The sequence below is a fragment of the Esox lucius genome, chromosome 24 (genome assembly GCF_011004845.1).
Source record: "Esox lucius isolate fEsoLuc1 chromosome 24, fEsoLuc1.pri, whole genome shotgun sequence".
NCBI classification, from domain to species: domain Eukaryota; kingdom Metazoa; phylum Chordata; class Actinopteri; order Esociformes; family Esocidae; genus Esox; species Esox lucius.
This window is the reverse complement of record NC_047592.1, coordinates 26,596,096-26,619,284: the sequence shown is the minus strand read 5'-3', so window position 1 is coordinate 26,619,284 and position 23,189 is coordinate 26,596,096. Positions and strand designations below refer to the sequence as shown.

The following is a 23,189-nucleotide window of genomic DNA, read 5'->3' as shown; positions in this document are numbered from 1 at the left end:
GATGACACTGGGCACATACTGGCATATGCATGATAATGCACAAATCTTTGTGGACCCACCCTTTTAGGACACTTTCAACTAGTGACCAAGAATTGCAGCATGCATATTTAACACGTCTACTCTCAACACTATTGATAATCAACCTTTTTTTTTTTTTTTTTATCAATAGCATAATATGCATTTTAACTTATTACAAAAATCACATTCCAATGGTTCCTCACAACAACAGTCAATTTGATATAGATTATGTAATTATATTGTCAAATGTATATAGACAAACAGTACAACCGTAGCTGATAACCAGCATTTATCCTAAGCATTGACTTACATCAACAAATGGATGAACTCACACAAGGTGCCTTCTATTTCAGAATTTTTATTCTAATCCAAATTCTAGTTTTTAAATGTGAAATCTTTTTGTGTGTGTTTTGAGTAAACACTGAGCATATTGTTTGATAAGTTGCTATTTATGGACTATTTCAAGCCTACAGTGTGGTGCCCCTATAGTGTAGTGCACTACAACATAAAAAAGCACTATTTGGGACACATACAGCATCAGTTACATTCATTTCTGTTGACAATTACATACTCTTATACTGATCTAATACTTGCAAGGTTACATAAGTTTTAGTCTTAACCATTATAAATGTTAAAGAAAACATTTGTAGGGCAAAATTTATATATTTTTGGAATTACCAAACAAATAAAATCTATGTAGCATATTATGTTAGAACATTCACATTTGCATGATACAAAGTAGTACAAACAGAAACTAAGTAAATCCCCAAAACATATTACCTTTATTACTAATATGCAAGGCTTTTGTTAGGTAAAGCATATCTGAAAAATTCACAATAAAAACATCTGAATTCCATACAACCCAGGTGACATCAGCAGTGCTTTTAAATTCTGGTCCTGAGGAAACAAAAGGGGTGCATATTTTAGCAGGTACAAATTGTGCCGTTGTATCAAGCTTGTTAAGAGCTAGTGCAAAAAACAAAATGGTTGCCCTTTTAGATCCCTAGGAGCAGGATTGGAAAACACTAAGCTACAATCTTCATCAACTTCAGATCACAGGCTACATCAGACCTCGATAGGGATTTTGATAAATTACTCACATTATTCCTGGTAGTCATCTCAACAAATCAAAGCATCAAACATAACTGTAAACTTGCTATGATAACCATTTGCTATTGATAGGGTGGCATGTGAGCAGTAGTGCAAACAGAGTCACTGTTAGTCCATGTTGGATGCAAAAAGTTGCCACGCTGGTTTTTCCAACAAACACTAAAAGAAAGGCTTTTCTGTCAACACAATCTGTTTATGCCTGCGCAGATCAGACAAGTGTGTGTGTGTGTGTGTGTGTGCGTGCATACATGTTAGTGTCTACTGCAGTGCACAGGAGCCCCCAGGCAGAAAGTCCTGCACATAGACAGCCACAGCCCTGGTGAGGTAAGTCATGCTGCCAAAGCGTCCACTTGGTGCGCTATCATAAAGCAGGCGGCACACTCCGGTGGAGGGGTCCCTCTCTAAGATGTGCTTCTCTGCTCCCAAATCCTTCTGTACATCGAGAGAGGGGACAAGAAAGAACACACACTGTAGTCCTACTACAAACAAACAGAATCCATCTGGTCATGGTAGAACAAACTAAAACAACCAGAGGTTGTGGTGAAGGTGGTGGACTGTTGCATTGTATGTGCTTTAGATTTCAAAATGAATGTTCTATAGTGAGAGAGTAGCTTGTTTTTTCTTGCAGTGCCATTTAAAAATATTGCCTCATTTAGGTATTTTTAGTTCCTTTGGCTAAACTCCAAGAGCTGGTTTTGTGGACAGATTAGGTCTAGTCCTGGACTAAAAACCAGTTGAATGGGAATCGCTCCAAATTATTTAGATTAAGCTATGCTAGTGAACTGTTAATACAGCAAACTTTTAATATAGACAAATAAAAAATATGTTGCTTGCATATGTGGTCTGTGCAGTGGAAGCTCCCAGTTTACACAGGTAAAAGAAATTGCCCTCAAAAGGAAACAGCTACCTTACCATTGGCCTCAACCTCCGAACCATTAAAATAGCTGTCACATTTTCCAGATTAAAACACCAAGAAACATTGGTAATGCTAAGAAACTGAAGGAAAATAAAGAACAGAATGTATTTTACAGAAGTTAGAGATTAATAAATTATGAAAGGTTTCAAAACAATATCCAAGTTTGGCATATCCCATTTAGCACAGTTTGATCAATAATCAAGAAGAGGCAGCTACATCACACCACCCAGGCAAATCGTAAAAAGGCTGTCCTTCAAAACTCAGCCTTTAAAAAAGAAGACTTGTTCCAGGAGACACAGAGGCCATCATTCACTTTGCAGGAGTTATAGAGGTCCGTGGCAGGGTGTGGAGTAACGGTAAACAATATCAAGAGCTGTGCATAGCTATCCTGTACTGGAAAAGGACTAAGCATCTTAATAAAATTGAAGGAATAATAAATTGTGCAAAATACATGCAAATACAACAAGATGAGGAAATGTGAGAATCTCTGGCACTACAAAATGTTGGTCCACATGCATAGTCCAAACAACATTTACAAGTAGATTGGGCCAAAATAAGTCTGATGCTGTGTGCAAAGCAGGTACATACATACCACAATACATTAAGCTGTTTCTTAAAAATACTTAAAGCTGCAAAAGGCAGACAAATATTGTGTAGGGATTTCATATATACGCAAGCAACATATTAAATTTAAATATTTTTCTTACAAATATTTCTGAACAAAATTAATTAACTTACAATAATTGATTTTGAGTGTCAGAACGTTGAAGTTTCTATGCATCATTGGTAATTCAGAAAAATTATAGTATTGGTCAGGAGTCTGAATACACCATTGCAAAAAAAGGTCAATGTAAATGGCGATAAATGTCACTGTTTTGAGCTATGGCCCACCACTTAGTGTATCAAACAAAGAGCCCACCTGGTCATGGTAGAACATGTCATTGGCAATATGGACAATCTTCTCCACGTGGATGATGCTGCCGACACTCTCTATCTCCACGTCCGCCAGCATGGTGAGGACTAAGATGGCCTCCACTAGCAGCTGGCGGTACTCCGGCTGGGGCACACGGTTCAACACGGTCTCCACGTGCACGGCAAACTTGATTTCATCTACTGTCATCTGGGGTGGGAGAGAAGATGGAGAGGAATGTGAGAGAATGGGTTGAATAGTGGGGTGATGATGAAGGATGGGGCATGATGGAGGGAGAAAAAGCCTGAGGGGAGAGTTGAGAAGGAGGGATGGAAGGGGGTGAGACCTTCTGAAGGCAGGCCTAAACTGTTATGGTGTTTCACATTTACATTCACATAGCAGTCAATGAGCAACTGACAAGAAAAAAGTACTAAGAAAATGTCCTGCAATCTAAAACTTAAAACAGACTCAATCATGCTTGTATCATTCTGTGATTACTGGTGCTACCAGTTTGTTTAAATGGTGGCCTCCTGCCTGAAACTGGGTTTTGGTTACGGTGTAACCAGCCTTTGAACAGAGATATGTGGAAAATGAAGTTGGTGCATTTTTTATGCTGCTGGGACAGGGTCAGCAGGGCTTCTGTGTAACTGGAGAATCCTCCGATGGTGAGGTATGCAGTATGTATCCTGAATTAAGCTCATTGATAGCAGTCACACTATTGCAAGTCCTTTCCATTAATTACAAGGAGTGCTGGAAGGATACAAATAGGACCATTGATTTAGAGGCTGTATGACGTTCTTTGCGCATGTATGTGATTACAAGTCAGTGGGGTTTATCTCAATGTGAAGCCACACACATTGAGCAATACGTATGCTTTTATATTAAGATACTGTCCATAGTTAGTGCTCACATGGAGTCAAATGACACAAACCTTGTCTGAAAATAATGCATTAGTTGTTAAGGCTTGGTAAATGCTTTAAACATATACTACCCAGAAATCTTAAATTGGAATTGTAATGTAGGGGTGCAAAACAAATCCTCATGTTGGGTTATAACTGAGGGATGGTTGAGAAACGCTCTCGTCTGCTTTCTCCCCAGCCTCCCTGCATGCATCTTAGCTGTTTCAACCTCAAGTCTCTGGGAACTGCTAGCTTTGATACTTGCAATGCAGTTGTATATGCTTTATAATATTTACCTATTAAATTAATGTTACATTAGTTTGTTGACTCTTGTTGAAATATATATTTGTTGAAATATATATAAAACAGATCAAAATCCAACGGTCAGTAGTTGTATTCTTTATTTTATATGAATACTCAACATTTCAAGAACTTCTTAATCAGTGCTAGGGATTATGTCTTACCTCTCTTGTTGTTGAAGATGGGAGAACAAATCCCTCAATGGACAGACCATGACACTGCAAGGAGAAACGATAGTGTGCTGTACACAGTACAATAAAATGCCTGCTTCAAAATAAGAAAGGGGTAATACATCCTCAAAAACTGAAATCATAAAATAAATAAATAATCAGTGGATAAAATGTTTTTTCACTATGATTTCAGTGCTTTGATGGTGAAATCGGAATATTGCGCACTACTGCGCCATTGCTATGTATTTAAATGACTGAAGATAGAGGCCAACACAACAACATATTTCATTCAACTTAAATCATATACCTGCACTCCAGATCACTAAATCATCCAGTACATAGTATTAGCAAACTTGTCTAGAACATGTCCATTTGCCTACTGTATATGGCCATGGCAGGGTGTGTGTCACAAAATCAATCATAGAAAATTGAGAAGTTGACTGTGCTGGTCATTGCCTGCCATCTCCCTTGGCTCTCAGCATCCCTACATTATAACATTATACATTAGGTATAACTATCCTCAGTTTGTGTCTCTATCACTGCCACTCAGCTTGTTAACTAGTGGTAGTCAGAGCCAAATCAACCTACAACTGCTAGAAATATGATGGTTTTTAACCCCTAAACTGATGTTTATGTTTAATTTTACAACATATAATCACTTCACATGCCGATGATGACTTTGGTTTTATTGTGTACACGTCTTCCATCTACGTAGCCCCTGAAATACAGTATGTAAATTGCTCTAGCGAGCAAGCAAGCTTTGTTGCTTTTTAATTCACTTGAGTCTGACAGAATTTCTTCCACATGTTGCCATTCAACTTGTGACGACATATTTTGTTGCCAAGGAACAGTACTACACTTCATTCATACACTAAGTATATGAGCTGATCACAGACCTTTTGTAGAATCTTCCAGACCTTCTGATAGAAGCCTACAGGGACTCTGTTGAGTGCTCCATCTAGACGCCTCCTACGGAGCCACTGGCCGTGCCTCGTATCCTTGACTATGGGAGTGCTCTCTGGGATGTCCAGAGACTCTATTGAAGGGAGCTTGTACCTCTGTAAAATGGGAAATACAATGGCGCAAGAAAGTTTGTACACAGTTCATAAAGATTATATTCTCTATACTCTGACCTACTACTGCAGTGGGCTAAATAACACAAATTTTTTTTACCCTGGTGTAGCTGTTCAGAAATGCTCAGTGGATCAAGAGTCCTCAACATGTTGCCAAAAACAGAGCAGAAAATATATCTTAAATATATAAAAAAAATACACTGCTCAAAAAAATTAAGGGGACACTTAAATCACACATTGGGTCTTGATGAAGGAGATATATTAAAGATCAAAATTGTTACTGTACATTGTGTAATTTGTTTAGAACAAAATGGCGTAACAATGGTCAATGGAAACAAAAATCACCAACCGACTGAGGGCTGGATTCAAACTCACACAGAAAAATCATACAATGTGATTGTCTGGATTTTTGTTTCAGATTCCGTCACTCAGAGTTGAAGAGTATCTATGATAAAAATTTGACTTCTACATGCTTTGTAAGTGGGAAAACCTGCAAAATCGGTTGTGTATCAAATACTTGTCCTCCCCAATGTACAATTGAAACCACTGGATGTTCCAACATCTGTGAATCTCATAATGGAAAGTAAATGTGATTCAGTGGTGTGTAAGGCCCCCACGTGCCTGTATGCAATCCCAACAATGTCTGGGCATGCTCCTGATGAGAGAGCGGATGGTGTCCTGAGAATCTCCTCTCAGTCTTGGATCAGGGCAGAGTTCCTGGACAGTGTGTGTCACTTTTTGGCAGCGTTGGATGCACTGATACATAACATCCCAGAGGTTCTCAATTGGAACTCCTGTACCAGGAGGAACCCAGGGCCCACTGCACCAGCATAAGGTCTGATGATGGGTCTGAGGATTTCATCCCAGTCATGAGGTTCTCGGTCATGCTGGATGATGTTGCAGGTGGCATTACGTTCACCACGGCGTCTCCAGACTCACGTCTGTCACGTGCTCAGTGTGAACAATGCGCCAATGACGGACCTGTCAGTTCTGGTGTTCTCTGGTGAATACCAATCGATCTGCATGGTGCTGGGCTGTGAGCACAGGTCCCACTAGAGGACGTTGGGCCCTCATGCCACGCTTATGGAGTCTTTTCCTGACAGTTTTGTCAGAAAAATGCACAACAGTTGCCTGCTGTAGGTAATTTTATAGGGCTCTGGCAATGCTCTGCTTGTTCCTCTTCGCATAGGAGCAGATGCTGGTCCTGCTGCTGGATTGATGCCCTTCTACGGCCCTGTCCGGCTCTCCTCGTGTAGCGGCTCTTCTCCTGGTATCTCCTCCATGCTCTTGAGACTGTACTGGGAGACACAGCAAACCTTCTTGCGACGGCATGAATGGATGTGCCTTTCTGGAGGAGCTGGACTACTTGTGCAACCTGAATAGGCTGCAGGTACCACCTCATGCTACCAGTAGTGTCAAGGAAAAAATGCAAAACTAGAAGAATCAGTCAAGAAAGATAAGGAGTGCAATTGTCTGTGGCCACCACATGCAATACCATTCCCTTTTTGGGGGTTGTCTTGCTGGTGCCTCTCCAGTGCACCTGTCGTCACTTTCAATTTCACCAAAACAGGTGACATTCACAATCGCTTAGGTTTCCTAACTGGACAGATTGATATCCCTGAGGTTTATAATAATAATAATTTATTTGAGCAGTGTATATGTCAGGTGCAACGTTATGGCTATGTCAAAGGTTTTTGGGAAAACGAAAAAATCATGCTAGAGGTCTAGGAAACTTCCCCTCAATAAGGGAGTGTTGTTTGGCTGCACTGCGATATATAGATAAAAAGACACACACACACACACACACACACACACACACACACACACACACACACACACACACACACACACACACACACACACACACACACACACACACACACACACACACACACACACACACACACACACACACACACACACACACACACACACACACACACACACACACACACACACACACACACACACACACACACACACACACACACACACACACACACACACACACACACACACACACACACACACACCAGCCCCACCAACCATTGAAACATGGTTCTGGGAAATAATACGCATGTTCTCACTTTTTTAAGTTACTCTGTATATCTACCAAATGACTTGATGTAATGTACTGTAAAACATTTGAAGGCATTTCTTTAAATAGCTGAGGCTGAACTAAAAATGGCTCTTGCAAACAATCAAAAATGCCTTGAGCAAATCCACTTCAGAATGGGTTAATTCTAAGAAATTAGGGTCGCACTTTATTTGGCAGGATGGATATAAAGAGGTAATAACTAGGTTATTTCCAGGAAACAACATAGAAACATAGAAACAAAGAGGAAACAACTGGGTAACGACATGGTAAATAAGCAGCAATAGTAAACATGTTTCTGCAAAAAATAGTAGGTAACTGCTAGGAATGTTATAGGGAAAAAAGCTTTGTAACTGAGGTGCTGTACGCCGCTAGCAATACTCGGGTTGCGGTTGGTGGGTGTCCCTTTGGTTGATGCCTGGCAATGTGGTTGGATTGATTTCCTGCCTGTTGGGCCCTGTCCGGGGCCTCCCCCGGGTAGGGCCACAGTGTCACCGGACTCCCCCGTCTCAGTTCCAAGGTGTTACGCTGCTATATTATTGTGCTGGGGGATATGAGGGATGTACTACTAACTTTTCTCAGTTTCCTCCAGTTTTAAATTTTAGAAGGTGATGAGGTCCTGGTCCACACCTGCGGATTACCTGGTTTGGGGGGCCCGTTGCTGTCCCTGTCCTTGTCCACCTGGTCATACTTCTGACCTAGTCTAAAATCAAATAGACTCTGGATTTAGCCCAGAGAAATTTATTTATTATTCCAATTGGACTCTTAATATCTCACCCGGCACAGCCAGAAGAGGACTGGAAACCCCTCTGAGCCTGGGTCCTCTCTAGGCTTCTTCCTAAAATTCGACCTTAGGGAGTTTTTCCTAGCCACTAAAATTCAACACTACTGTTGCCTGCTCCTTGGGGTTTAAGGCCGGGTGTCTCTGTAAAGCACTTTGTGACAACTGCTGTTGTAAAAAGGGCTTTATAAATACATTTGATTGATTGATTGATTGAGGTGGCAAAACTAGGTAACGGCATTCTAGCTACCATTTATCGTTTGTTTGTTTATGCTGAAATAAAAATGAAACTTTAAGGAAAAAGACAATACAGAATGAAGACCACTACAACCACGTCATAATGTGGCAATTACCCATCAACAGTTATGTTGCACTCCTGGATTTTATTATTTACCTGAATATACTGTTATTTCAGCACAACTCAATGTTAAATTCCCATGTATTTACAATTCTACACTGTGCAGTTTTCCTGCAATGCTGTTGTATTATTAACATGCAATATAGCATTTGCCTTCTTCCTTTTCAAACATGTTTAACCTTTTATTTCATGTGTATTTCAAGTGTACCTACCAGTTCCATGGAAAATCATTGTTCTTTCCACAGACCTTCATATTGTTGCCACTAAAGTAATGGTCTGAATTTTACAGCTATGCTGCTGTAACTATCCAATTTTCTTACATGTAAGCTCTATATTACCTTGTGTAGTTGTAATGCAAATGGATGTCATCCAATTACTATGCAATTTACAAGAAGTAGCTTTCTTCTTTCCACTTAGTTTCAAATTCAATTTCAGTGGAGTTGCAGTGTATCGCCCGGGTATTGCCTCTGCAAACTAAAGCAAAGCTCTTCCTTTCTAATACCTTGCAATTTACCAGTTGTTTGTTTATTATAATTTTATTGTAATTTCAACACTGTTTCCATTTTACTTTCTGCAGAGTTGCAGTGTAACAGCCAGGCATTGCCCCTGCAACTAAAGCAAAGATCTTCCCTCCAATTTCCAAGCAACTGACCAGTACTTTATTCTGCTTAAAACACACACAGGTTGCAGTGGGGATGAAGCAAAACATGGATCTTCTATTTCAAAATGTAAAATGAAAACTTGCTTTAAATGTATTTAAAGAAAATGTTAAATCAATACATGCATTTTGTTCTTGCATATTGAAACAAACAACATAACGACAACTGCAACAAACCAATGAAGAATATGTGAATGACAGTATTCATTTCGTCAACAGAGTGACAAAAATATTCGTGAAATTCCTATTTTTCAGTGGCAGTTAACAACACGATAACTGACTGAATAGAAACAGAAAAAACAATACTTTTCATTTTGGTTGACAAAAATGAGAATAGACGAAATTATGTTTGTGACAATAGTTTACCATAGTTGGAAAGGAGGATTTTGGAAAGTGAGGTTCTCAGTGTTTTTTTAAATGATGCACTTTCAGTTGTCATCAAAAGACATCAGAAAGCGCATCAGAAGTCTTTTGATGACAACTGGCCGTTTTAATAGTTAATTGGCCATTCGTGAATGACATTGATACAGTTAAACTGACTAACGTTTCTTACTAAGTTTACCTCCACCACAAATAGCGGCTATGTATTGTGTTTGCCACTGGCCGTTTTAAAAGCATATTAGCCAGTAACAAGCTTTACCGGTATCTACTAACTTACTGGAATAGTCATAAGTATTGATTAATTGCTAGCGAGTCTGCCAAAGCTATTTCATTTCATGGCATAAGAACGTCTTTTTTTCTTTGAAGGCAAAACAACACTTTTTTCTTTCATTAGTGAATGACGTTTATACAATAACTATCAATAAATGCAATAATAACCAACTTTTACATAAAGTGAAAAGACGAGAGAATCGTGGAATATGAACAATATGAAGGTTTGTGGTAAGAATAATGAATATCCAAGAAACAGGTATGTACAGTCGAAATATACATGAAATAAAAGGTTAACAACATTTAACCGTTTAAATGTTGAAGGCTAATACTGTATTGCATGTTAATCATACAACAGCATTGCAGTAAAACTACATAGTGTAGAATTTTAAATACAGGAGAATTTAATTGAGTTGTGCTGAAGTAACAGTAATGTCAGGAAGTAAATGAAATACTGGAGTGCAATATATCAACTGTTTATGGGTAAGTGACACATTCTGACGCGGTTTTCATTCTGTATTCTTTCGTGGAACTTTCTGTACAGTTTTCTTGTTATTTCAGCATAAACAAACGATAAATGGGTAACTAGCATGCCCTCACCTAGTGTTGACATCTCAATGAAAATATTCCACAGAAACATGCTTACTACTGATGTGTAGTTACCATGTCGTTATCCAGTTGTTTCCTCTTTGTTTCTATGTTGTTTGCTGGTAATAACCTAGTTATTACCTCGATATTTCCCTCCAGCCAAATAAAGTGCTACCGAAATAATTTTTTCCGTAATTTGTCTAAGCCCAGATCTAAATCCCACAGAAATGAATTGAACTGGGACATGCGTACATTACATTCCTCAACCAACACACAGTTGAAGCCGTAATGGAGAGTGGGCATTCCTCCCACATAATGAAATATGTTGAATTCACTCTGCACAATGAAATGGGTATTTTCAAAAATGTAATAAAATGTATTTAAAAGTGTTATAATTAAAATGTTAGTGAATTGTGTTGAAATGTATTAAATATCCAAATGTCCACAAAAAGACACAGGGGGAGTTCTTATGTCCACACAGCACTGTAGATAAACTATACATCTAGATACTAGAAAAGGCTGCTGTGCAGAGGACGGCTCATTGTAATAGATGGAATGGAGGAAATAGAATGGTATTAAACACATTGAATTAATGTTGTGTTTATTCTAATCCAGCCATTACTATGAGTCTCTCCTCCCCGATTAAGGTTTCACCAGCATTCTGTGTTCCATTTATACATCAAGATTCTACAGAGGGGCTGAGGATTCAGATAAATATATATATATATTATTATTATTATTTTTTGTTATCTTACCCCAGATCCAATGTTATCCATGTCTAGAGAGTGTGGTCTTAGACTCTAAGGAAAGGAGAGAGAATTTAGAACACCAGTAGTATTGTGTCTGTGAGGTGTGTTGGGGTGAACAATAATGCTCAAACCACCATTTGAACCGATGATCTCCATCACCATACAGATCCAACATTCCATGATGATAATATATAACCCTGTATCAAGCGAATTACCCCATTGAAAGACCACAATTGAACCACATTGTGATTAACTAAACAAACATACATTTTGTATTTTTTCCACAATTAAACCATATTGGGATTTCCTGACCATTAAAATGAATGGCAATGTGATTTTTTTTTACCTGAATTAACATGTTTTTATGTGACTATTTCGTGTAAACATCAGTGCTCCAAGTGAATTGACACCCAGTAACAAGCAACACCACCCTGAGCAACGTCACCTGTATCTGCTCCAACCATGATAACCTGCGTTCCTCCAACTGGAATGGAAAAATGATCACAGGGCATAGCCATTTATGACTGATATTAGTGCCTGTGCCTGTGAAAGCAATGTCACGTTCCCAGGGATCTGTCTCATAATCTTTAGAATAGACTTAAAACTAGATTGTCCAATTTGACAAATCTGATTTGGTGTGCGGATGAATGAACATCTACCAAATGCCTTTTGTGAGGAAGCATTCAAGTCCATTGGGACAAATTTGACAAAGCTTTATAACTGTGTGACGTAGTTAGTGTCTTTAAAAGTTGTTTAGAGGAAGTCATTTGACATAACACATACTCATAGCTCGTTGTTTTCTGTTTGGTAACTAAAGTTTTTATTACATAAAAACAGTAGGAAGGCTAAAAACACAAATTAAATACACTATCATTTCGATGCTAATGATGATTTGAAATTGGTTACATCTGTCCAGGCCAGACTTGCATTTTTACAGAAAAAGTGGTAGGGTCACTGCGTGTTGTTTCAGATGTGGTGGTGGCAGATTGCCCAAATGACACATACCATCCTCATGTCACTCTTCAGCTTGCTGATGCCCGCCCTTTCACTTTTGGTGGCACCTACATTACCCATCTCGTGGATTGAGATTGCAGGACTGGCACCTGCATCTACAGAACGCACTGGAACACACAAACACAATCAATATTTTATAGCTTAGAAAATGATATACACATTACTCTACTTTTGGCACTGAGAAAGAATGCAGGATTTAGGTAACAGCAAGTCATAGCAGTGTTAAGTCCAGGTTGGTTAAAACTTAGGTACACAATCCACTGTATGTGTGTAGAAAGGAAAACCCCTGGAAATAATCTAATTTATTTAAATATGAGCTAAATTCCAACCACATTTATTGATAAAGGTAACTCATTTTAACAAATAAAAAAATGAAATAATTTGTGCAAATAAAATAATAAAAAATGCTATTTCCTAAGGAAGAAATAGTTAGTCCATCAGTACTGTTACCATCATATAAAATGGCGAACATGTTAAACAGGTGCAAATTATCAGAAATACATTAGAGAGCAACTTGTCTTCGAAAGGATTAGAAACTTGGTTTTATCCACATGGGTGTGTGGTAACATCATGCCAAGATCAAAAGACATATCTGAGGCCCTCAGAAGAAATACTATTAAATCCCTTGGTCTGAGAGGGGTTACAAAGCCACTGCCAAGCAATGCAAGATGCCATGTATGGCAGAAATGGAAACACAGCCTTTGAACAGAAGGGCATACCAAACGTAAAGCATGGACAGTGTCATTATGGTTGGAGGATGCTTTGCTGCCTCAGGGCCCAACCAATTGGCCATCATTCCATATTGTACCACAGAATTCTTGAAGAAAATTGTAAACTTCTCTCAAAATGCGAAAATGAACTCAAAAAGAAATGGAGGGTTATGGAATGGTCGAGTCAAAGCCCAGACCTCAATTAAAATGCGGTGGGGGGGGACTTGAAGTGGGCCATTCTTGTAAGGAAGTCCTCAAATAAGACAGCTGAAGCAGTACTGTAAAGAAGAGTGGGCAAAAATTCTTTCAAAGGGGCAACCCTAGCTATTGGAGCTAGAGATTAAAAAAAAAATCTGCACTATGAAAACGTATATCTGTTTGTTTATTTATTACAAATGATACAAATGATATTACAAACAAATGTATCATCTTTTAGTGACACTGTTAAATTAGGTTACCTTAATCAGTCAATGATCTTGAGAATAAAATAATCCGACAGCCGCTCATAGAGATGTCAAAACAGCTCTTAGGGATGTAACCACAGTTTAAAAACGCTGCGTACCACTCCTCTGCACTCCGAACTCCTTCCCACTGAGAATGTGATGCAGTAGGACCTTCAGTTCTGATGGGCTCAGACTCATCAGACTCTCTGTAGCCTCCTCTCCTACAGGATACACATGCATGCATTGAGGCGTGGAAACACACATACATTTGTGAAGCAACTATGTTCTTAAATCTGTAAACTGCAGGGATCTCGAACAGGTCAATTGTAGGTTACCGGTAGTAGACCATTCATGAGTAACTTGAGAACAATTCTGAGAGTACATATTTTTCCTTCTACAAAAGGTCAACAACAAATCTCACATTTATCATACACCACAGGCTCCTAGCTAGCACCTGATCAACTCAATATTGACGTTACCCCACACCCGTTTAGACATTTTGTTTCAAAAATCCCAACTGAACCCAATATCTGGGTATTCATTTCCAGCATGAATCCCCAACCTCTCTGTGTGATACAAGAGTTTGATCTCCAAGTTGCTTATTGTTTTCGTCTGCGTTGCCGTTACCTGAGCAGTTGAGAGACTGTGCAAGCTCGGTGGCCATCACCTGAATGATGAGTCCGATACGCAGGCGGAACATCTCACTGAACAGGTTTGGCTGGGTACGCATGTTCATTGCCAAGTACACCATGATCTCCTGTTAGACATGTGTGTGTGGACAGACACGAGAGGGAGAGTTATAGAGAGGGATGTTGTTTAAAGCCACCCCCCCGCCCAAATGAGTGAGGACAGTGATGGTTCGTGCCTACCTGTGTGAGGATGGCTATAGTGATGTTGTTCTCACTGGCTTCATCTATCAGCTTGGCAAGCTTGTCTGGAGGAATCGGTCTGAGAGAGAAAGAAAGAGAAATGGACAGAGTGCAAAACAGATGGTATGCTTCACATATTTTTCATCAGGCAAGTCAAACTGTAACACTCAGATTTGGTGGTCAAATTTAAAGCAAAGTAAAGACAAAATGACAGTTAATTTGCAGAGACGATGTGTAAAAGGTCAACTGACGCTGTGATTGTCTTCTCCCGAGGTTCTGGAGGCAGACCCACTGTTAGATGCTTCTGGTGGGCCAGCAAATCAGAGCAGGCCTGAGGACACAAACCAATCAAAACCAGATCAGTCCACATCAACCTATCAACCACCCATGCCTGCTCAGTCTTAGCAACCAATCAAAACCGCCACTAATCAACCATTTGGATTGACTCACATGAAGCAAAGTGGAAAGAGACGTTGTGTTTGTGTGTTTACCCAGTCAAGTTCCTCTACTTTCTTCTTCAGCATTCCAGAGATCATCCGTATGAGACCCCAGTGTTTGAGGTCTCCTGCCTTTTCATAGAGGTCTGTCAACAGGGAGCAGACTGTAGAGCCCGTCCCATGTAGCCTGGTGTCCCATTCCATACCCCTGGAAAACAGACACACAAAAACACAACGGGATGACCATCCATGAAACATCTCAAGTTAAAATTAAAGCAGGTCTGTTAAGTAACGCTAATTAATGATGTACAATTGCGAGACAAAACAGAAGAACAAAAATGACAGAGAAGAAATAAAAAATACAAACACACCAAAAAAGAAAGAAATGCAAGAAAGAAACAAAAGACAAAACCAAAAGTTTAAAAAGAAGAGAAGCAGACTGACTTGTCTTTGAAGAGGATGTACAAAATGTCCGCCTGGTCCTGAAGACTCCGCGTGTCTCCTAGTAGCTGTACCAGAACATTGTAGTCTATGCCCCCACTGGCATCTAAGGGCAGGTGACATTCCGAGGCCACCATGGCCTGATGGTCATACAATGAAAGGTGGTGGAGGAGGGAAAGGAGAAGGAGGAGCATAGAGAGTGAGCAACCAGAAAACAAGATGCTTCTACACATATTAAATCCGAAGTGTGCATCAAGTGATGCACAAACCACAGAAATCCGGCCATATTCTGCAAACTACTAAGGCCACTTCTTAACCTCTCCAACGTTGTTCTTCTGCAGCTTGTATACTGAAGTTGACTGAAACATACCACACATGTCCAGAAAGGTTGTGATCAATTCCATACCAATTGCAGTTAATTCCATACACTGAAATTCCAATTCCAAATCCAAACCTCTTCCATATTAAATAACATATTTGGTTTACTTTCTGAATTGAGAGTTTAACTCAAAAAGACACACACATTTCCACACACAGTTACTTACCTGACCGGTGTGAGGCAAAGTTGAGTCTGTAAGGTTGAGGTGCAGGGAGGGCTGAGGAGAATGAAACAGCTTGGTGGGCAAATACATGTTTGCATCTGAAAGACAGAGGAAGGGAACAAGAGAGGTAGAAAGTGTGAGGTGGAAGGAGAGAGAGAGAGAGAGAAAAGTGGTCAAAGTTTGCTTTCAACACAACTGCCCTTTTCCATTTTGTTCTTCCGGTCCAAAAAAAATTGTGAACTTCATCTGAGAACTCATTTAGTATTTTAAAACTATAGTTAACTATAATTAACTATAAAAATATTATTTTAGAACAGAACCTAGAAGGCGACAAACATTGCTCGGACTATAAATTGAACAAGGACATTAATTTGACAATTTACACTATACATCAAATAGGAAGACAGAGGAGAATGGGTCCTAAAAAAGCTGCGAACTGGATTCAAACCCATTGCTGCAGCAATATGTGCGCCAGAGGCTTGGGTGGCTTGAACACCCTAGAGTTCTTTAGAGTCTCCTCACTTAGCAGGTTTAGTTCTGTGGCCTTCTGCATGAGGGACAACATGTCCTTGGTCTTAGTGGCTGCTTCCTTGAACATCTGCCGCCGTCTGGAAACACTCCTGACCTTTAACCCAATTAATCAGCCAGAAAAGACATGGAACACGTACTAATTAGTTTAAATGGACGGTTTTCCAGACTCTGATTACAAGTTAACCTAATCCTAGAGCAGATGACAAATTCTATAAATCGCACATGGCAGTATTTTAATACAATAGCTCGTTTCCAATGGTCAAATTAACTAGTGCAAACTCTCAGCTTTAATTCAAGCGGTTGAACATAAATATCGTATTTAACGTTTAGGAATTGCAAATATTCTCATACACAGTACCCTTATTTCAGGGGCTCAAATGTAATTGGACAAATTAACACAATCATAAATAAAATGTCAATGTTTAATACTTTGCAGGCAATGGCAGCCTGAAGTCTGAAACACATGGACATCACCAAACGCTGTGTTTCCTCCTTTGTCAGGCCTTTACTGCAGCTGTCTTCAGTTGATGTTTGTTCGTGGACAATTTATCCTTGTACACTTCAGAACTGATCCGGCGGCTTCGGTCTTGTGTCACATCATTAATAAACACTAGTGACACAGTGCCATTGGAAGCCATGCATGCCCATGACATCACAGATGTGGTATTCTTCGGATCATGAACCGTTCCAAGTCTTCTCCATACTTTTTCTTTCCATCACTCTGGTACGTTGATCTTAGTTTCATCTTTCCAAAGAATGCTGTTCCAGAACTGGGCCGATGTTTTTTGGCAAAGTCTAATCTGGCCTTTCTATTCTTGAGGCTTATGAATGGTTTGCATCTTGTGGGGAACCCTCTGTATTTGCTCTTGTGAAGTCTTCTCTTTATGGTAGACCTGGATAATGATATGGCTAACTCCTGGAGAGTGTTCTTCACTTGGCTGGATGTTGTGAAGGGGTTTTTCTTTACCATGGAAAGGATCCTACGATCATCCACCACTGCTGTCTTCCGTGGACGTCCAGGCCTTTTTGTGTTGCAGAACTCACCAGTATGTTATTTTTTAATCAGAATGTACCAAACTGTTGATTTGGCCACTAATGTTCCTGCTATCTCTCTGATGGATTTTCTTTTTGCAACCTAAAGATGGCCTGTTTCACTTGCATTGAGAGCTCCTTTGACCACATGTTGTGGGTTCACAGCAACAGCTTTCAAATGCCACACCTGCAATCAACTCTAGACCTTTCACCTGCTTAATTGATGGGGAAATAAAGTAATAGCCCACACCTGTCCATGAAACAGCTTTTGAGTCAATTATCCAGTTACTTTTGGTCCCTTGAAAAAGAGGGGGCTACATATTAAAGAGCTGTTATTCCTAAACCCCTTCCTCCAACTTGGAAGTGAATATCTCCTCAAACTAAAGCTGAAAGACTGCACTTTAAACCCATATTCATTATTTTACTGTAACCTGAATATATTATATAACAGCCAAAATAACAAAACTTGTGTCAGTGTCCAATTATTTCCAGATCTAACTATATCAAGAAACAGCATACAATTTGCAATAATAGGTTTTAATTTATCCAGCACACTTAGCTCAATATGTCTGAAAATCTGACCCTGTATGTTTGTGACTGACATAACATATAAGGTCAGGTTTTAAAACGTCCAAAATTGTCAAAATATCCATAAATTACAGAAATAAGTCTGACCTTTAACCCTCTGCTGGGGTTTGCTATGGTCAACAACTGGTCCAGGTACTCAGTAAGATCATCAGCCTCTAGTGATGGAGAAGAAAGGGAAATGGGAGAGAGAAAGGTAAAGAAGAGTAAGACTTTTTTCCTCAAATATTCTGAAAGGACAATATATATCAGCCTTCAAAAGTTACAATGTGTAAGACTTGATTAAAATAGCTTAAAAAGTATCCATACTAAGACTGCAAAAATCTATGAAATATACATTTTCTTTAAATAAATACCTCACGTTCTCTGCAATCGTGTATCTATGTATTTAAAACTTCCTTGACATTTAATTATTTTACCAGATAGACTTACAAGTAGTGAGTGTACACATTTTCATTCAGGTTCCCCATGAGAAACAAACCCACAATCCTGTGTTTCAAATTGAGCTATGAGGAACATACTATAAACATCTATTTGACATGTTGGTAGGGTTTTTGAGATAGCAACAACACCGCACACCTACATGAACCTGGGCAGGTGCGTAGCACAAAAGGGTATTTGGAATAAAGTTCCTTTTGCAACTGCTTGCAAGGTTGATCATTTTAATTAATAAAAAATATATATATATATATTATAGGGTTTTTGAGATGCCATTATATGGTACAGATGCCCATATACCTGAGCACAAGTACAAAATCACATCAATGAGTAACACAGATCAAGAAATAAACATGACTCCATTTCAGCACCACCGTGTGGTCAAACTACATTTTATAACATGTTGTCTTGACACTGTTTGCAAGATCAGCCATAACATAATGACCACTGACAGGTGAAGTAAATAACACTGATAATCTTGTTATTATGGCACCGATCAGTGGGTGGGATATATTAGGCAGCAAGTGAACATTGTCCTCAAAGTGAAAGTGTTAGAGGCAGGAAAAAGTAAGGATCTGAGCGACTTTGACAAGGGCCAAATTGTGATGACTAGATGACTGGGTCAGAGCATCTACAAAACTGCAGCCCTTTTGGGGTATTCCTGGTCTACAGTGGTCAGTACCTATCAAAAGTGGTCCAAGGAAGGAAAAATGGTGAACTGGCGACAGGGTCATGGCTCACTGATGAACGTGGGGAGCAAAGACTGGCTTATGTGGTCCGATCCAACAGATGAGCTACTGTAGCTCAAATTGCTGAAAAAGTGAATGCTGGTACTGATAGAAAGGTGTCAGAACACATAGTGCATTGCAATTTGTTACGTATGGGGCAGCATAGCCGCAGACCAGTCAGGGTGCCCATGCTGACCCCTGTCCACTGCTGAAAGCGCCCACAATGGGCAAGTGAGCATCTGAACTGGACCACGGAGAAATGAAAGGTGGTGGCCTGGACGGATAATGCGCCCTGCCACAAAGCAAAAATTGTTCAGGAATGGTTTGAGGAACACAACAACGAGTTCAAGATGTTGACTAGGCCTCCAAATTCCCCAGATCTCAACCCAATCGAGCATCTGTGGGATGTGCTGGACAAACAGGTCTGAGGCCCCACCTCGCAACTTACAGGACTTAAAGGATCTGCTGCTAAAGTCTTGGTGCCAAATACCACAGCACAACTTCAGAGGTCAAGAGGAGTCCATGACTCGACTGGATAGGGCTGTTATGGTGGCAAAAAGGGGACCTACACAATATTAGGCAGGTGGTCATAATATTATGGCCGATCGGTGTATAAAATCAATATCTGCAAACCATATTTTATGGACTGATGTGCCAGGCCCATCAAAAAAAAGAAAAATATAGAAATGTTAGAATATAAATAATGGCATAACTAATTTGTCCTTGAGTCAAAACTGGTTCAGGGGACTTTTTTATCCAATGTGTAATTTTGTCGATGGCAAGAAGAAATAAAACACGGATTGGAACTAGAACAAAGGGCTCCACCTTCTCAGTATCCAAATGACATGCAGGTCCATGAGCCGTATAGTTATCCACAGTTTGCTATAAACAAATGGTGAAATATAAAGGGTTGGAGCAAACTGGGTAAAGAGTTACCCCACATAAAAGGATCTAGGGGGTTGAAAAACAAATAACATTACATGTCTCAGCTGTTGATATATAATTCAATAATTGCAATAAAACTTGATTAGATTCCAGATGTTGTTCATAGTTGTACAAAAAGTGGTAGTTCTAATTGTTGTTGTAGACCCAGCAGCAGCCCCGCTCGGGGTGAGTATCTGGCAATCAGCCACAACCATGGGCGCTAGTGGGGATAATTGTCTCCTTATCCCCTAAAAAACAAGTGACCCTTCTCATCTCTGGGAGGAACCAGAGGACTGACAGGCTCAACCATGAGGCTAAGAGAAAGGCGAATCCACACTGCCCAAGGCCCAAAGCAGAGGATTATGCAAGGGAGCTAGCATCACTTCAAACAGGCTCCAGTCCGGTCTACAGGACACAGACAGGATTAGGAGCACTCATGTCATGTTTCCTTGTCCTTTTTCTTCCTCTCATGAAAAGCACCCAGAGTTGGAGTTGAAGTCTGGTGAGATCCACATAAAGAACACATACTGTACTCCCGCTCCTGATCAGTTTTCTTTTTATTCCACCAGTCCCGTCTGTGTTTGTGCAATTAAAACCCACCTTACTGTTTACACATTACATCAATACGAAATTTTAGTTTAGGTCCCACCTGGTACAGATGGTGAAGCACAGCACTTTCAACGCCAGGGTTGTGAGTGATCATAACGTCAGCGTAGAAACAAACTCTGTTTGGTAATAAGCTGTAGTTTGCCTGTATTTAGTGATTTTAATTTGCATGCTACAGTGTCTCCATCTGTTACTGATAGTTGCTGACACTTCCGGTTCCTGAAACTGTGGCTGGACATGTGTCATTTCAGGACTACGTCAGGTCCTTCTAGAGACATTACCAGAACCGAGCCCACTCAAAGCAACATTACCTGGGCCCGTTCTAGGCATAAGCGAAAAGCAGTCCAAAATCTAATTTGGCTAGGGCCCCCAAAAGGCTAGAGCCAGCCATGAACATCACCATCATAATTTTTCTTCTTTAGGTTGGTCCACGCCGATCCATTTCTTGCCCCTGCCTGGTGAAGGGTATGCCCCAGCAGGAAACATCTCAGTGGCAAAAAAATTGGTGACCAGAATGAGTGAGGTAAGTGGAAAGTGGTCTGCTTATTGCCACAGACCTGACCAGAAAAACATAGCCAAGATACAGCCACTCTCTCTCTCTTTTTCCCTGCCTACTGCTCACCACCATCGAAGGTCAAGCCATGGTCTTCGTCATCCTCATCGTCATGTCCTGCCATTCCAGCATGCTTACCACCATCCAGGAAGCTAAGCTTGGCAAAACAGGAAGTGGTCAGAAACTCAGAGAGCTTCCCCGTCTGGATCCTGGAGAAAGGGAAACAGTTAGGAGACAGAGAAATGGCAGAAATAATGATTGATGGACAGGGTGTGGACGTTCAAAAATTGAAACATTTAACAGAAGCAGAGCAGATACTAAAGCAGGCAACAGGGAAGGGACTGCATGGTGTGGGACCGTGAGTTAAGAGGAGCTGGGACCAGGAAAGATAGCAACCTAGCTGATTCCTGGCCTAGTGAAAATTATTGCTTGTTATGTAATATGCAATAGTTGTCATGAACTATTATTTGTTATTACACGATAGTGGTCTTGACTGCATCAAACCCAGTGAACCTAACGGAGTGAACCTAACGGAGTGAACCTAACGTTAGCGGTGGTAATTGAGAATGCCGAACTTTAATTCTGGCTACACGTTTTGTTTCCCTCATAGCTATAAGGAATCTCTGATGAGATATTTTTCAACCGTTATTTTTTTTTTTCTATTTATCACACCTAATGGAACAGACCACCTTCAAACTGCACTCACTCTTTCCATCCCCCTGCATCTAGATGAACTGGAATTATACTATTAACGCACCCAACTGCAGAAGAAGTTCCATTACATAAGTGGGTGTGGGGGAGGGTTGTTAACCAACCTTGCTCCACCATAGTACCCATCCTGTAGCTTCTTCAGAGTGGCCAGGACCGCAGGGTCTAGGTCTGAGTGGTCTTCAGCTGAAACACAAATGGTAATGAGCGCGCGCACGCACACGCACACACGCACACACGCACACACGCACACATTTTGTAACTCACTCAACATGGTCTGTGATATGGGAAAGGTGACGGTGGGTCTTCCAGTCATCCTCCAACGAGAGGAGAGGTAGGAGAGGTCTGTACGAAGCATGTCCACAATCATTTGGTTGTCCAACGCCAAGTAAAACTGCTGATGGTCTATGAACTGGAGAGAGAGGGACAAACTCTCCCAAATTTAGGAATGGTTGGATGACAAAATATTTAAATATTATCAGTGCCCATTTTGGTGTGATGTTTCTGCAGGTGATACATTTGTACAGTACTATGCACTGTCACATCAAATTTTTGGCACCTGTGATAAAAATGAGTCTGTGTAAAATAACACAGGTAATAAAATAATTCATAAAAACAAATAAAATGAAAACTATTCCTATCGCTCAAGTTAAGTCATGCATTAAGTGCATTTTTACCTAAAAGATGGGTAAATGATATGAATAAAAGATTATTGTTAGGGAATTCACGTGCATTTGCCTTGCACTCATGGCATAGTATGGTATTGAACCCACCTGTGGTGTGAAGGCGAAGATGGTTTTGCGAATGACATAGAACTTAGAGGTCCCGAGACATCCAATCCTCCTGTATGGTCTACCGGTCAGCCCTAACCTCTGATTACGCCCTGAGAGAGAAGAGAAGGGATCCATGAAAACCTGGCCTACAAGCGCCCAGATGTGTCCTTCAACAGTCAATCAGTCCCTCTCCCTCCACAGACAGTGATTGAGAATGGTCTACCCAGGCGTGCATAGATGTGGCTGAGCACCCTAGCAGGCTGGACGTGGATGGGGTGGATGTCGGCTACTGTCTGCACCTCTATCCCGTTCTTCATCAGCAACGCCTTGATCTCCTCGTTCTCTGCCAGAATAGACACTATGGGAGAGGAAGAGAAGTCAGAACAACCACAATCATTAAAATCAATCAGCAAAGCTATCAATCTTTGATTTAGACATAAAAGACGGGCCGTCAAATTGACCATTTCAGGTTTACACACACTAATAACACACAGGAACGTTAGGTGACCATAGACACAAAGCGATCGTACCTAGAAATGCAACGGCAGGCTAATAAACACGTAAGGCTAATGTGCACTG

The 23,189-nt window shown here is 40.3% G+C and overlaps 1 protein-coding gene across 3 annotated transcripts in view; it reads right to left on the bottom strand.

The window, feature by feature from the left end:
- Positions 1–360: 360 nt before the first annotated feature.
- Positions 361–23,189, bottom strand: part of phka1a (phosphorylase kinase, alpha 1a (muscle)) — a 38,878-nt gene continuing 16,049 nt past the window's right edge. The window contains exons 14-35 of one of the 3 annotated variants that reach the window (XM_020043536.3): positions 22,834–22,968; positions 22,611–22,720; positions 22,105–22,249; positions 21,945–22,023; positions 21,199–21,338; positions 17,971–18,038; positions 16,255–16,357; positions 15,736–15,830; positions 15,194–15,330; positions 14,804–14,957; positions 14,564–14,643; positions 14,313–14,391; positions 14,071–14,200; positions 13,563–13,664; positions 12,282–12,397; positions 11,722–11,760; positions 11,283–11,327; positions 5,220–5,381; positions 4,318–4,371; positions 2,964–3,164; positions 1,377–1,560; positions 361–915 (exon numbers count right to left, since the gene is read on the bottom strand). In XM_020043536.3, coding sequence (XP_019899095.1) covers positions 1,387–1,560; positions 2,964–3,164; positions 4,318–4,371; positions 5,220–5,381; positions 11,283–11,327; positions 11,722–11,760; positions 12,282–12,397; positions 13,563–13,664; positions 14,071–14,200; positions 14,313–14,391; positions 14,564–14,643; positions 14,804–14,957; positions 15,194–15,330; positions 15,736–15,830; positions 16,255–16,357; positions 17,971–18,038; positions 21,199–21,338; positions 21,945–22,023; positions 22,105–22,249; positions 22,611–22,720; positions 22,834–22,968 — 2,348 coding nt within the window. In that variant the 3' untranslated portion in view covers positions 361–915; positions 1,377–1,386. Of the gene's footprint in view, positions 1,561–2,963; positions 3,165–4,317; positions 4,395–5,219; positions 5,382–11,282; positions 11,328–11,721; positions 11,761–12,281; positions 12,398–13,562; positions 13,665–14,070; positions 14,201–14,312; positions 14,392–14,563; positions 14,644–14,803; positions 14,958–15,193; positions 15,331–15,735; positions 15,831–16,254; positions 16,358–17,970; positions 18,039–21,198; positions 21,339–21,944; positions 22,024–22,104; positions 22,250–22,610; positions 22,721–22,833; positions 22,969–23,189 lie in introns of all 3 variants that reach the window. The other 2 variants (XR_002196111.3, XM_010866127.4) reach the window with 2 other exon arrangements.